This window comes from Dendrobates tinctorius, unplaced genomic scaffold, assembly GCF_039654945.1.
Source record: "Dendrobates tinctorius isolate UK_male_01 unplaced genomic scaffold, ASM3965494v1 ptg000202l, whole genome shotgun sequence".
Taxonomy (NCBI): Eukaryota; Metazoa; Chordata; class Amphibia; order Anura; family Dendrobatidae; genus Dendrobates; species Dendrobates tinctorius.
The window spans coordinates 9716603-9730624 of NW_027361869.1; the positions used below are offsets into that span (position 1 = coordinate 9716603).

At 44.2% G+C, this 14022-nt stretch overlaps 1 protein-coding gene across 1 annotated transcript in view; it reads right to left on the reverse strand.

Moving 5' to 3' along the window:
- The window catches only part of LOC141057190 (kinesin-like protein KIF19), a 95436-nt gene extending 82280 nt beyond the window's left edge, over positions 1-13156 (reverse strand). The window contains exons 1-2 of the mRNA XM_073553733.1: positions 13115-13156; positions 12601-12681 (exon numbers count right to left, since the gene is read on the reverse strand). Of these exons, the coding sequence (XP_073409834.1) occupies positions 12601-12681; positions 13115-13156 (123 nt within the window). The remainder of the gene's footprint in view (positions 1-12600; positions 12682-13114) is intronic.
- Positions 13157-14022: the final 866 nt, after the last annotated feature.

The window sequence follows — 14022 nt, forward strand, 5'->3', positions numbered from 1 at the left end:
ATCGCTCTATCTCTATATCTATCTTTCTATCTCTACATCTATCTCTATATCTATCTATATCTATATCTATCTATTATGTCTATCTATCTAGCTATCTCTATTATCTATATCTACCTCTCTCTATATCTTTCTATCTTACTCTATCTCTATATCTATCTGTTATCTCTATATTTATTATCTATCTTTATCTATCTCTATTATCTATATCGATCTCTGTATCTCTCTCTCTCTCTATCTACCGCTCTCTCTATCTCTATCTATCTTTATATCTATATCTATCTCTATATCTATTATCTCTATATCTGTTTCTCTCTATATCTATCTATCTATTATCTCTATATCTATCTATCTATTATCTCTATATCTATCTGTTATCTCTATATCCATATCTATCTCTATATCTATCTTTCTATCTAACACTATATCTCTATATCTCATTATCTATCTCTATCTCTCTCTTTATCTATCTATCTATTGATCTATCCATCTATATCTATTATATCTATCTATTATCTATATCTATCTATCCATCTATCTCTATATCTCTCTCTATATCTATCTATCTTTCTAACTCTATATCTATCTATCTCTATACATATCTCTATATCTAGCTATTATCTCTATATCTATCTCTATATCTATCTGTCTCTATATCTATCTATCTCTATTATCTCTATATCTATCTATCTCTATATATATATATATATCTCTATATCTATTTTTATTTATAGCCATCTATTTATATATTTATCTCTATATCTATATATGTCTATATTATTATTATTATTATATCTGTATATCTCTATCTATTATCTATCTATCTCTAGCTATATATCTATCTATCTCTATCTCTATATCTATCTATCCATTATCTATTTTCTATCTATCTCTATATCTATCTATCTATATTTCTTTCTATATCTATCTTTATATCTATCTATCTCTATCTATCTCTATGAATCTTTCTATCTATATCTATCCATTATCTACTTTCTATCCATTATCTACTATCTATCTCTATATCTATTTCTACATCTATCTTTCTATCTATATCTATCTAACCCTATATCTATATATCTATATAGCATTATACCCTATGAGGGGGGCAGTATTATACCCTATGAGGGGGCAGCATTATACCCTATGAGGAGGGCAGCATTATTCCCTATGAGGAGGGCAGCATTATTCCCTATGAGGGGGTGCATTATTCCCTATGAGGGGGGCAGTATTATACCCTATGAGGGGGGCAGCATTATACCCTATGAGGGGGGCAGCATTATACCCTATGAGGAGGCATTATACCCTATGAGGAGGGCAGCATTATTCCCTATGAGGGGGTACATTATTCCCTATGAGGGGGTGCATTATTCCCTATGAGGGGGTGCATTATTCCCTATGAGGGGGTGCATTATTCCCTATGAGGGGGGCAGTATTATACCCTATGAGGGGGGCAGTATTATACCCTATGAGGGGGTGCATTATTCCCTATGAGGGGGGCAGTATTATACCCTATGAGGGGGGCAGTATTATACCCTATGAGGTGGGGGAAGTATTATACCCTATGAGGGGGTGCATTATACCCTATGAGGGGGTGCATTATTATACCCTATGAGGGGGCAGCATTATACCCTATGAGGAGGCAGCATTATACCCTATGAGGAGGGCAGCATTATTCCCTATGAGGAGGGCAGCATTATTCCCTATGAGGGGGTGCATTATTCCCTATGAGGGGGTGCATTATTCCCTATGAGGGGGGCAGTATTATACCCTATGAGGGGGCAGCATTATACCCTATGAGGGGGTGCATTATTCCCTATGAGGGGGGCAGTATTATACCCTATGAGGGGGCAGCATTATTCCCTATGAGGGGGCAGTATTATACCCTATGAGGGGGGCAGCATTATACCCTATGAGGAGGCAGCATTATACCCTATGAGGAGGCAGCATTATACCCTATGAGGAGGGCAGCATTATTCCCTATGAGGGGGTGCATTATTCCCTATGAGGGGGTGCATTATTCCCTATGAGGGGGGCAGTATTATACCCTATGAGGGGGCAGCATTATACCCTATGAGGGGGTGCATTATTCCCTATGAGGGGGGCAGTATTATACCCTATGAGGGGGCAGTATTCTACCCTATGAGGGGGGCAGCATTATACCCTATGAGGAGGCAGCATTATACCCTATGAGGAGGCAGCATTATACCCTATGAGGAGGGCAGCATTATTCCCTATGAGGGGGTGCATTATTCCCTATGAGGGGGGCAGTATTATACCCTATGAGGGGGGCAGTATTATACCCTATGAGGGGGGCAGTATTCTACCCTATGAGGGGGTGCATTATACCCTATGAGGGGGTGCATTATACCCTATGAGGGGGTGCATTATACCCTATGAGGGGGTGCATTATTCCCTATGAGGGGGGCAGTATTATACCCTATGAGGGGGGCAGTATTATACCCTATGAGGGGGGCAGTATTATACCCTATGAGGGGGGCAGTATTATATTCTATGAGATGGCTGCATTATACTATGTGAGGGGGCTGCTTTATATTCTATGAGGGGGGCAGTATTATACCCTATGAGGGGGGCAGTATTATATTCTATGAGATGGCTGCATTATATTCTATGAGATGGCTGCATTATACTATGTGAGGGGGCTGCTTTATATTCTATGAGGGGGCTACCCCAACTCCTGCTACATAATTAAGACATGTACAACCTTATATTATACCCGGATATTAGCGTGTTTTACCGCATAATTGGTGGTCTGGTATTTAACTCTATGCAGCTACATAGTGGGCCCCAAGAATGATTTTCTCTGGTGGGCCCAAGGTGTTCCAGTCCGACGCTGCCTGAGACTATCACAGAGCAGGTGCATTTATACGGAGACTTGATTACACACAGGTGGATTATATTTATCATCATTAGTCATTTAGGACAACATTGGATCATTCAGAGATCCACAGTGAACTTCTGGAGTGAGTTTGCTGCACTGAAAGTAAAGGGTCCGAATAATAATGCACGCCCCACTTTTCAGTTTTTGAATTTCCACAAAATGTTAAAATAACCAATAAATTTCGTTCAACTTCACAATTGTGTCCCACTTGTTGTTGATTCTTCACCAAAAATTTACATTTGGTATCTTTATGTTTGAAGCATGATATGTGGGAAAAGGTTGAAAGGTTCCAGGGGGCAGAATACTTTCGCAAGGCACTGTATATTGTTTTTTTAAAAAATGCTTTGTTACCTGTGTTTTCTGATTTCTGGTTAGTTCTCCAACAGCCAGTAGTCAAAAAATCTCCAACCTTCTTCCCATGCTGCGTCTTTGACTTTTTTTTCTCCATGCATTTTTACAATAGATAAAAAGCAACATTTTACATTACCAGTAAAAAAAATTGTATTTCTAAAATCTCAACCACATTGTTTGCTTTTTTTTTTTCTTTATCTCCTGTGTGTTTTCTAAACGTGCAGCATGTCAACTCTTTCAGCGTTTTTGCAGTGTTTTTCATTCAAATGGATGGGAAAAAAGCACCTGCAAGAACGCATCACAAACGTGTGCGTTTTTCCTGCAAACACTCTGATTTTTGGTGCGGAAAAATCTGCTGCAAATACTCAACAAGTGCACATAGCCGTAAGGTCTCCATACACAATGGGCTAATATTAGCTAAACCCGCTGATATCGACGGCTTCGGCCAACAGATGGTTGGGGGGAGGTGTCGATCAGGTATGTCCGACTTCAGACTGCCGATCACAGTGTTCTCCCTGATGTAAGCCCCCAGTTGAGCGAGCGCTTCTGTGTATGGAAGAACCAGCTGAGATGGCTGTCGACAGAACGATCCGTAAAAGGATTGTTTGGTCGAAAGCCAGATAATGTGTATGGCCAGCCTAAGAGAGGTTATCCCGTCCCATATAACTCCTTTAAAGGATTTATCCCACCCATAAAATGTATCACCTTTCCAAAAGATACATATAAAAAATGTTGGGGTCCGATCTCTAGGACTCCCGCAGATAACCAGAAAAGAGAGTCCCATCTTCACCAAGTGAATGGAGAGATAGAGCACATGCGCAACCATTGCTTTATTCACTTCTATGGGTCTATGGAAGCAGTAGTGCACAAATCTGACCTCCATTTACTTCTATGGGGCTGCAGGAGTGGTAGTGCACAAATCCGACCCCTCCATTTACTTTCAGGCAACAGTATTGGTAATGCGCATGTCCGACCAACGCTAAAGGAGATGGGGTCACTTATTTGTCCTACTGCTCTGTACACATGGGGGACTGTCACTATCATCATAACCATGGATCCCTAAGCTACTGCAACGCCCTGCACATGGGGTAAGTTACATAGTTTATCAGAAGAACTATACTACATTTCCAATTGGAGGTATTTGGTAGCATTATTATTACACCTGCTACAGTACATATTGGGATAGGATCTTAGAGATGGCAAAGTGATCCAATTCCCCAGCATGTAATTGAGCTTGTATCTTATGTGGGAGTAATATGTTACTTTCAGATAAGGAAAGTGACAACACTAATATGAGGACTAATCCGCTCCGTAGGGAGGTAGCGTGCAGTACAGCACAAGCTCTCTCTCCAGGGAATAGAGACTTTTCAGAAAATGCCGTCTGTCATTGGCTGAAGAAATATGAACATAAGGATGAGTGACCTCATGGAGATCAACATCCAACACTGCGGAGACACCATCACATGTTTCTCAACGCAGTGATCTAGAGCAATGCCCCCATCCCTTATGGGAAATATGCAAAAGCATGTAAATCAACAGCCGCGGAGACACCATCACATGTTTCTCAACGCAAGCAATGACTAGCCAGGTCTTTCCCCGGGAAGGAACAACCACGGGAAGGGCAGTCTCCAATGAAGGAAACTACCTATGCCAAAACATGGTATCCATCCACAGACAGCTGTTTCGGGGTATTGCCCCTCATCAGTGTGGAGTAGGAAACTGGCTAGTAGGAGCAATGCCTAGTGAAAGGCTATGAACATAAGGATGAGTGACCTCATGGAGATCAACATCCAACACTGCGGAGACACCATCACATGTTTCTCAACGCAGTGATCTAGAGCAATGCCCCCATCCCTTATGGGAAATATGCAAAAGCATGTAAATCAACAGCCGCGGAGACACCATCACATGTTTCTCAACGCAAGCAATGACTAGCCAGGTCTTTCCCCGGGAAGGAACAACCACGGGAAGGGCAGTCTCCAATGAAGGAAACTACCTATGCCAAAACATGGTATCCATCCACAGACAGCTGTTTCGGGGTATTGCCCCTCATCAGTGTGGAGTAGGAAACTGGCTAGTAGGAGCAATGCCTAGTGAAAGGCTATGAACATAAGGATGAGTGACCTCATGGAGATCAACATCCAACACTGCGGAGACACCATCACATGTTTCTCAACGCAGTGATCTAGAGCAATGCCCCCATCCCTTATGGGAAATATGCAAAAGCATGTAAATCAACAGCCGCGGAGACACCATCACATGTTTCTCAACGCAAGCAATGACTAGCCAGGTCTTTCCCCGGGAAGGAACAACCACGGGAAGGGCAGTCTCCAATGAAGGAAACTACCTATGCCAAAACATGGTATCCATCCACAGACAGCTGTTTCGGGGTATTGCCCCTCATCAGTGTGGAGTAGGAAACTGGCTAGTAGGAGCAATGCCTAGTGAAAGGCTATGAACATAAGGATGAGTGACCTCATGGAGATCAACATCCAACACTGCGGAGACACCATCACATGTTTCTCAACGCAGTGATCTAGAGCAATGCCCCCATCCCTTATGGGAAATATGCAAAAGCATGTAAATCAACAGCCGCGGAGACACCATCACATGTTTCTCAACGCAAGCAATGACTAGCCAGGTCTTTCCCCGGGAAGGAACAACCACGGGAAGGGCAGTCTCCAATGAAGGAAACTACCTATGCCAAAACATGGTATCCATCCACAGACAGCTGTTTCGGGGTATTGCCCCTCATCAGTGTGGAGTAGGAAACTGGCTAGTAGGAGCAATGCCTAGTGAAAGGCTATGAACATAAGGATGAGTGACCTCATGGAGATCAACATCCAACACTGCGGAGACACCATCACATGTTTCTCAACGCAGTGATCTAGAGCAATGCCCCCATCCCTTATGGGAAATATGCAAAAGCATGTAAATCAACAGCCGCGGAGACACCATCACATGTTTCTCAACGCAAGCAATGACTAGCCAGGTCTTTCCCCGGGAAGGAACAACCACGGGAAGGGCAGTCTCCAATGAAGGAAACTACCTATGCCAAAACATGGTATCCATCCACAGACAGCTGTTTCGGGGTATTGCCCCTCATCAGTGTGGAGTAGGAAACTGGCTAGTAGGAGCAATGCCTAGTGAAAGGCTATGAACATAAGGATGAGTGACCTCATGGAGATCAACATCCAACACTGCGGAGACACCATCACATGTTTCTCAACGCAGTGATCTAGAGCAATGCCCCCATCCCTTATGGGAAATATGCAAAAGCATGTAAATCAACAGCCGCGGAGACACCATCACATGTTTCTCAACGCAAGCAATGACTAGCCAGGTCTTTCCCCGGGAAGGAACAACCACGGGAAGGGCAGTCTCCAATGAAGGAAACTACCTATGCCAAAACATGGTATCCATCCACAGACAGCTGTTTCGGGGTATTGCCCCTCATCAGTGTGGAGTAGGAAACTGGCTAGTAGGAGCAATGCCTAGTGAAAGGCTATGAACATAAGGATGAGTGACCTCATGGAGATCAACATCCAACACTGCGGAGACACCATCACATGTTTCTCAACGCAGTGATCTAGAGCAATGCCCCCATCCCTTATGGGAAATATGCAAAAGCATGTAAATCAACAGCCGCGGAGACACCATCACATGTTTCTCAACGCAAGCAATGACTAGCCAGGTCTTTCCCCGGGAAGGAACAACCACGGGAAGGGCAGTCTCCAATGAAGGAAACTACCTATGCCAAAACATGGTATCCATCCACAGACAGCTGTTTCGGGGTATTGCCCCTCATCAGTGTGGAGTAGGAAACTGGCTAGTAGGAGCAATGCCTAGTGAAAGGCTATGAACATAAGGATGAGTGACCTCATGGAGATCAACATCCAACACTGCGGAGACACCATCACATGTTTCTCAACGCAGTGATCTAGAGCAATGCCCCCATCCCTTGGCATAGGTAGTTTCCTTCATTGGAGACTGCCCTTCCCGTGGTTGTTCCTTCCCGGGGAAAGACCTGGCTAGTCATTGCTTGCGTTGAGAAACATGTGATGGTGTCTCCGCGGCTGTTGATTTACATGCTTTTGCATATTTCCCATAAGGGATGGGGGCATTGCTCTAGATCACTGCGTTGAGAAACATGTGATGGTGTCTCCGCAGTGTTGGATGTTGATCTCCATGAGGTCACTCATCCTTATGTTCATAGCCTTTCACTAGGCATTGCTCCTACTAGCCAGTTTCCTACTCCACACTGATGAGGGGCAATACCCCGAAACAGCTGTCTGTGGATGGATACCATGTTTTGGCATAGGTAGTTTCCTTCATTGGAGACTGCCCTTCCCGTGGTTGTTCCTTCCCGGGGAAAGACCTGGCTAGTCATTGCTTGCGTTGAGAAACATGTGATGGTGTCTCCGCGGCTGTTGATTTACATGCTTTTGCATATTTCCCATAAGGGATGGGGGCATTGCTCTAGATCACTGCGTTGAGAAACATGTGATGGTGTCTCCGCAGTGTTGGATGTTGATCTCCATGAGGTCACTCATCCTTATGTTCATAGCCTTTCACTAGGCATTGCTCCTACTAGCCAGTTTCCTACTCCACACTGATGAGGGGCAATACCCCGAAACAGCTGTCTGTGGATGGATACCATGTTTTGGCATAGGTAGTTTCCTTCATTGGAGACTGCCCTTCCCGTGGTTGTTCCTTCCCGGGGAAAGACCTGGCTAGTCATTGCTTGCGTTGAGAAACATGTGATGGTGTCTCCGCGGCTGTTGATTTACATGCTTTTGCATATTTCCCATAAGGGATGGGGGCATTGCTCTAGATCACTGCGTTGAGAAACATGTGATGGTGTCTCCGCAGTGTTGGATGTTGATCTCCATGAGGTCACTCATCCTTATGTTCATAGCCTTTCACTAGGCATTGCTCCTACTAGCCAGTTTCCTACTCCACACTGATGAGGGGCAATACCCCGAAACAGCTGTCTGTGGATGGATACCATGTTTTGGCATAGGTAGTTTCCTTCATTGGAGACTGCCCTTCCCGTGGTTGTTCCTTCCCGGGGAAAGACCTGGCTAGTCATTGCTTGCGTTGAGAAACATGTGATGGTGTCTCCGCGGCTGTTGATTTACATGCTTTTGCATATTTCCCATAAGGGATGGGGGCATTGCTCTAGATCACTGCGTTGAGAAACATGTGATGGTGTCTCCGCAGTGTTGGATGTTGATCTCCATGAGGTCACTCATCCTTATGTTCATAGCCTTTCACTAGGCATTGCTCCTACTAGCCAGTTTCCTACTCCACACTGATGAGGGGCAATACCCCGAAACAGCTGTCTGTGGATGGATACCATGTTTTGGCATAGGTAGTTTCCTTCATTGGAGACTGCCCTTCCCGTGGTTGTTCCTTCCCGGGGAAAGACCTGGCTAGTCATTGCTTGCGTTGAGAAACATGTGATGGTGTCTCCGCGGCTGTTGATTTACATGCTTTTGCATATTTCCCATAAGGGATGGGGGCATTGCTCTAGATCACTGCGTTGAGAAACATGTGATGGTGTCTCCGCAGTGTTGGATGTTGATCTCCATGAGGTCACTCATCCTTATGTTCATAGCCTTTCACTAGGCATTGCTCCTACTAGCCAGTTTCCTACTCCACACTGATGAGGGGCAATACCCCGAAACAGCTGTCTGTGGATGGATACCATGTTTTGGCATAGGTAGTTTCCTTCATTGGAGACTGCCCTTCCCGTGGTTGTTCCTTCCCGGGGAAAGACCTGGCTAGTCATTGCTTGCGTTGAGAAACATGTGATGGTGTCTCCGCGGCTGTTGATTTACATGCTTTTGCATATTTCCCATAAGGGATGGGGGCATTGCTCTAGATCACTGCGTTGAGAAACATGTGATGGTGTCTCCGCAGTGTTGGATGTTGATCTCCATGAGGTCACTCATCCTTATGTTCATAGCCTTTCACTAGGCATTGCTCCTACTAGCCAGTTTCCTACTCCACACTGATGAGGGGCAATACCCCGAAACAGCTGTCTGTGGATGGATACCATGTTTTGGCATAGGTAGTTTCCTTCATTGGAGACTGCCCTTCCCGTGGTTGTTCCTTCCCGGGGAAAGACCTGGCTAGTCATTGCTTGCGTTGAGAAACATGTGATGGTGTCTCCGCGGCTGTTGATTTATTGGCTGAAGAAAGACACGTCTTATATTATCACTAGGAACAAACGAGCCCAAGGGGACTTTCATCAGTACACCATGCTTGATTATGTCAGCGTTCCGATTTCATAAACACAATGTACGGGAAGCAATTACACAAGAAATCGCCTGCTGTAATGACATTGTACCCGCTTATTATAAAATGCATTAAAAAAGGCAAAGTTTATGTCTAATGGAAAACTAAACCTAAAAATGAGTGATCAATCACACAAGAGTTCAATTTGCCCTACCCTTCAGGCAGTAGGATTTTCTGCATCTTCCCCAAATATAAAATTTAACAGAAATTCTACAAAGAACACAAGGGAAGAGATCAGGGTGCGGAGATAGAAGCAGGGTGAGTGACAGCAGCGTCACCCCACAGTTTCCATCATGAGCCCTCAAACGAATCGTCATCAGTGGGCGGCAGGGTGATAGATGCTGCAAAGGAGTGAGTGCAGTCCCAGCCTCCTTGGATGTCTCCCCTCAAATGAAACATCACAGGAAGTTGAGTAAAAAAAAAAAAAACCATTTAGAGATTAGCTGTATAAGGAGAAGTGTAGGATATTGTGTAATAAAACAAGTTACAAAAGTGCTTTGGGTGTCTAAATAGATATTTAGAAAATACATTTTAGGTATCGAGCCATCCTTTACCCTCCTGCTGATTAGGATGGGAAAAGCTGAAGGGGGTTGATCTTAAAGAAATTTCTGCCTCCTGCGATCAAGACAGAGGGGGCTTCTGCTGCAGGCAGTTGCCTTACAGCCAGACACAAGTATTAAAGACACTCTGTCTGCAGGATTCACCCCCGAAACTTTCTATATGGGCAAGTAGTTCTTTCAAAGATACTTTTACATGAACTCCGCTACTGAAACATCAGCATTTGCATTGATATGCAAATGCGTCTGAAGAGCTATTTGTAGATCTGAAGCCTCTGTCACTCCAGCTCTACTCCCCACACAGCACCACTTCCTCCAGCTTGATTGACCACTTCTACTGTATGATGTGTATCATCAGGCAGAGGAGTCCAACAGGACGTCTCTGGGCGGAGGAATAGAGCTGGAGTGACAGATGCTTCAGATCCAAAAATAGCCCTTTAGCTTCATTTGCATATCAATATAAATGCTGATTTCTCAGTAATGGAGGAACGAACTGGCCATGTAAACGTACTACTTGACATGTTTGCTAGAGCTACATGATATATAAATAGTTTGGGGGGGGGAATCCTGCTGACAGATTCCCTTAGGAAAAGGAAACTTAGCTTTTGTATGTATATATTTTTCAGTATTTTTTTGTAATTTGAGACAAAACAGGATGAAATTTAAGAAGACGATTAAGATAAGAACTGCTGAGATTTTTCTTATTTCGTTTTGTGCATTTTTTAGTTCTTTTCGACACGACACCACTCGACATCTGTTTTCGGTAATTCTTCCTTTTCCCCATTAAATAAAAATTCTGGGTCTTCCATTTCTGTAGCTTAGTTGTTCTCTTTATACGGAACTTATGTATAACATTTTATTAAGGAATGAAGAAGCTACATCCATAAATCTGGATCAAGGACAACATCTGCAAGGAGTTTGTATGTTCTCCCCGTGTTTGCGTGGGTTTCCTCCGGGTACTCCGGTTTCCTCCCACACTCCAAAGACATACTGATAGGGAATTTAGAGTGTGAGCCCCATTGGGGACAGTGATGAAAATGTGTGCAAACTGTAAAGCGCTGCGGAATATGTTAGCGCTATATAAAAATAAAGATTATTATTATTATTATTATTTCTAATAATGATAATTAGCTGTGATGTTCCCTCTGCTATTCCTCCACCTAGAAATGTAGATACATCGACAACAGGGTGTGGTCATTCCCCATGCAAAAGGGTGTGTCTGACACTGGAGGCACTGATTGGATGTCAGACTGTGTAGACACACCCCCAACTGGTAACACCCAGATTTAAAGGAAAAGTACACAGAAGAGTCCAAGAGAAATACATAGCTAGAGACACAGAGGGAGCAAAATCTGTTCCAGCTGCCACCTCAGTAGTCCGTGGCCTCCGGACCAGAACCCTGCCAACCTCTTATGCCCTGGACACCTCTTATGATTGGCAGACCGCTGTGACCTCATTATGTTGTGGTGTGAGGCTCGCATGACATCACAGGAGCCGACTAATCAGAAGAGGTGCCGAGGATGACCAGGTAGGTGGTTTGCTGGACTCCGGGTCAGGCGGCCACGGACTGTCAACATGGCAGCTGGACCAGGCTCTTGTGAATCTTTTTTCTTTAAACTCTATTATTCAGTCGTAAAGAATAAATCTCATGTCAATCTACATTTTTGGAGCTTCGGCAAGTTCTTGCCATCACCTGCGAACAGAATAAAGCAGGTGTGAACAGGTACAAGCTGCAGTGACTGCCTAATATACAAACCAAAGAATACAGCAGCCTCTGTAAGATGTGTGTAAACACTGAAAATATGAAGGTACTTAGCGTAGACATTGGCCAGTTCATGAGAGCCCATCAGCCATGACAAGGTGACCTTTCTTTGGTGGGACTCTAAATGTAATATTTATCAAACATGGCCTATGGGAGATGTGCACAGTCAGAAAAGGAAGCAGTCACCATCTCAAACAGCTTAATACAAAAAACTGCCTATAGCAAGTGTGAACAGGTGCAAGCCGCTCTGACTGCGCTTAGTACCTTCATTTTTATAAGGATATTCTATATAGCAGTAATGCCATTGAACTACTGTATCGTATATTCAATGTTTGCATGCATCATAAAGCTTACAGAGCGCTGCTGTATGCTTTTCATTGAATATTATGCGGCCTGAGCAACCTGCACCTTTGCACACCTGGTTTATTCTGTTCCGAAGGGCAGCTCAGATTTTATTTTTGGGTAGATTAGATAGATATACAGTAGTGATGAGCAAACTTGCTCGGATAAGGTGTTATCCAAGCATGCTGGTGTGCTGAGTGAATTGCCTTTTTGTCAGATAATCCCTGCACGTGTTGCGGCTGTCGAACAGCCGTGAGACATACAGCTGCGAGGACTCAAACATATTTTTCGGGCATATTGAAGTCACCGGGTTAGCACCCGAGCATGCTCAGATAACACTTTATCCCAGCATGTTCGCCTATCACTAATAGACAGACTTTCCTTACTTGTTCTCCAAGCTTGTACGTTATACTTTGCATCCCCTCCTCCACTTCCGTCTGATTCAGCGGTCGAATACGCACGGCGACCTGTAAACATACAGCAAAACACTAGCATCATACTCCGAAAAATGCACCAACCCCCCCAAAAAAAAAATCTTTAAAAAAATGACAATAGCACTAGTTAACCCCTTAATGTTATGCTTCACAATGAAAAATTTGGAAAACATAATGGGACCCCTTATAACATGGGGGTCACAGTGGCAGGTCGGTCATGGCTTCCTTTAAAAACAGAAGCCATAGAAGGAATGTGAACAAGGCCTAAAGTCTACATTTAGCAGATGATGTGACCGTAGGTGACAGCCGACGCTCGTCAATGGGGGATCTCATTACTGGAGATAGTGACTACAGGGGTAAGGATTTTTCTGGACTTTCGATCAGCCATCATAGTAAAGAATGATATATTAAAGTCAGCGTGGCTGATAACAGGGAACAGCAGCTTGCACATAGAGAATACACTAACCGTGATCGGACGGTACTGACAGTCATCTTTTGCATTCTTCATGGTCCCGAGTTGTGTAGCGAGGGGCAGTAATCTGCGCTAGGAGCGGCGATCAGCTGCGGATCCTCCTACACGGCACAGTCAGGTAGAGAGACGCAGCTGAAAGCAGAAGGTCCCATGGCAGCATGACATCAACACTGGGTCCTTAGGGTTTCTTATTCCTCTATGTGGTGCCCGTGTCAGCAGGATTTGAGAAGGTAAACGCAGAAATGATTACACCATCGCCCAGAAACAGGGAGGCCGACACGCGGCAACCGCCGTCTGCCACCAGCACAGTTTGCAGAGCAACTGTCACTGCAGGCAGAAAAATGCCGTACGACGTTGTGATCTGTTCAGCCTCCTGCCATCATTAGGTCGCACTAAAGTCCAAAACTCTGCATTTTTTAGTATATAATAATAGATGTCGAGACTTATTTTTTTAGTTCCAAATCCCCCTACGTAAACCTAAAAAGTACATGAAAAAATGCTACCTCCCTGCAGTCACCACTAGGTGGAGCTCATGAATTTATATTGTGTAAGCTGTAAGTAGCTTTTGCTCCCCCTAGTGGTGGACAAAATATCATGTATTTAAAGGGAACTGCTTTCCTGTCTTGCTCTACACAAGAAGAAATGCGTAGAGCAAGACGGGGGGGGGGGGAGCAGGTGAATAAGCCCCGCCCAGCGGACCGGACCGTGGCAGTTTACATACATCTGAATCGATATAAAAAAGATATTTATGCATGAAAGGTGCGGGGTCAGGGGGAAGCAAAAGCACTAAGAGAATCCTTATGTGACACACAATTGAATATCATTATATGATATCTCAAAAAAGGGGTGACAGATTCCCTTTAACCCCTTGGTGATGCACCATGAATGTACAGCCGATGTGC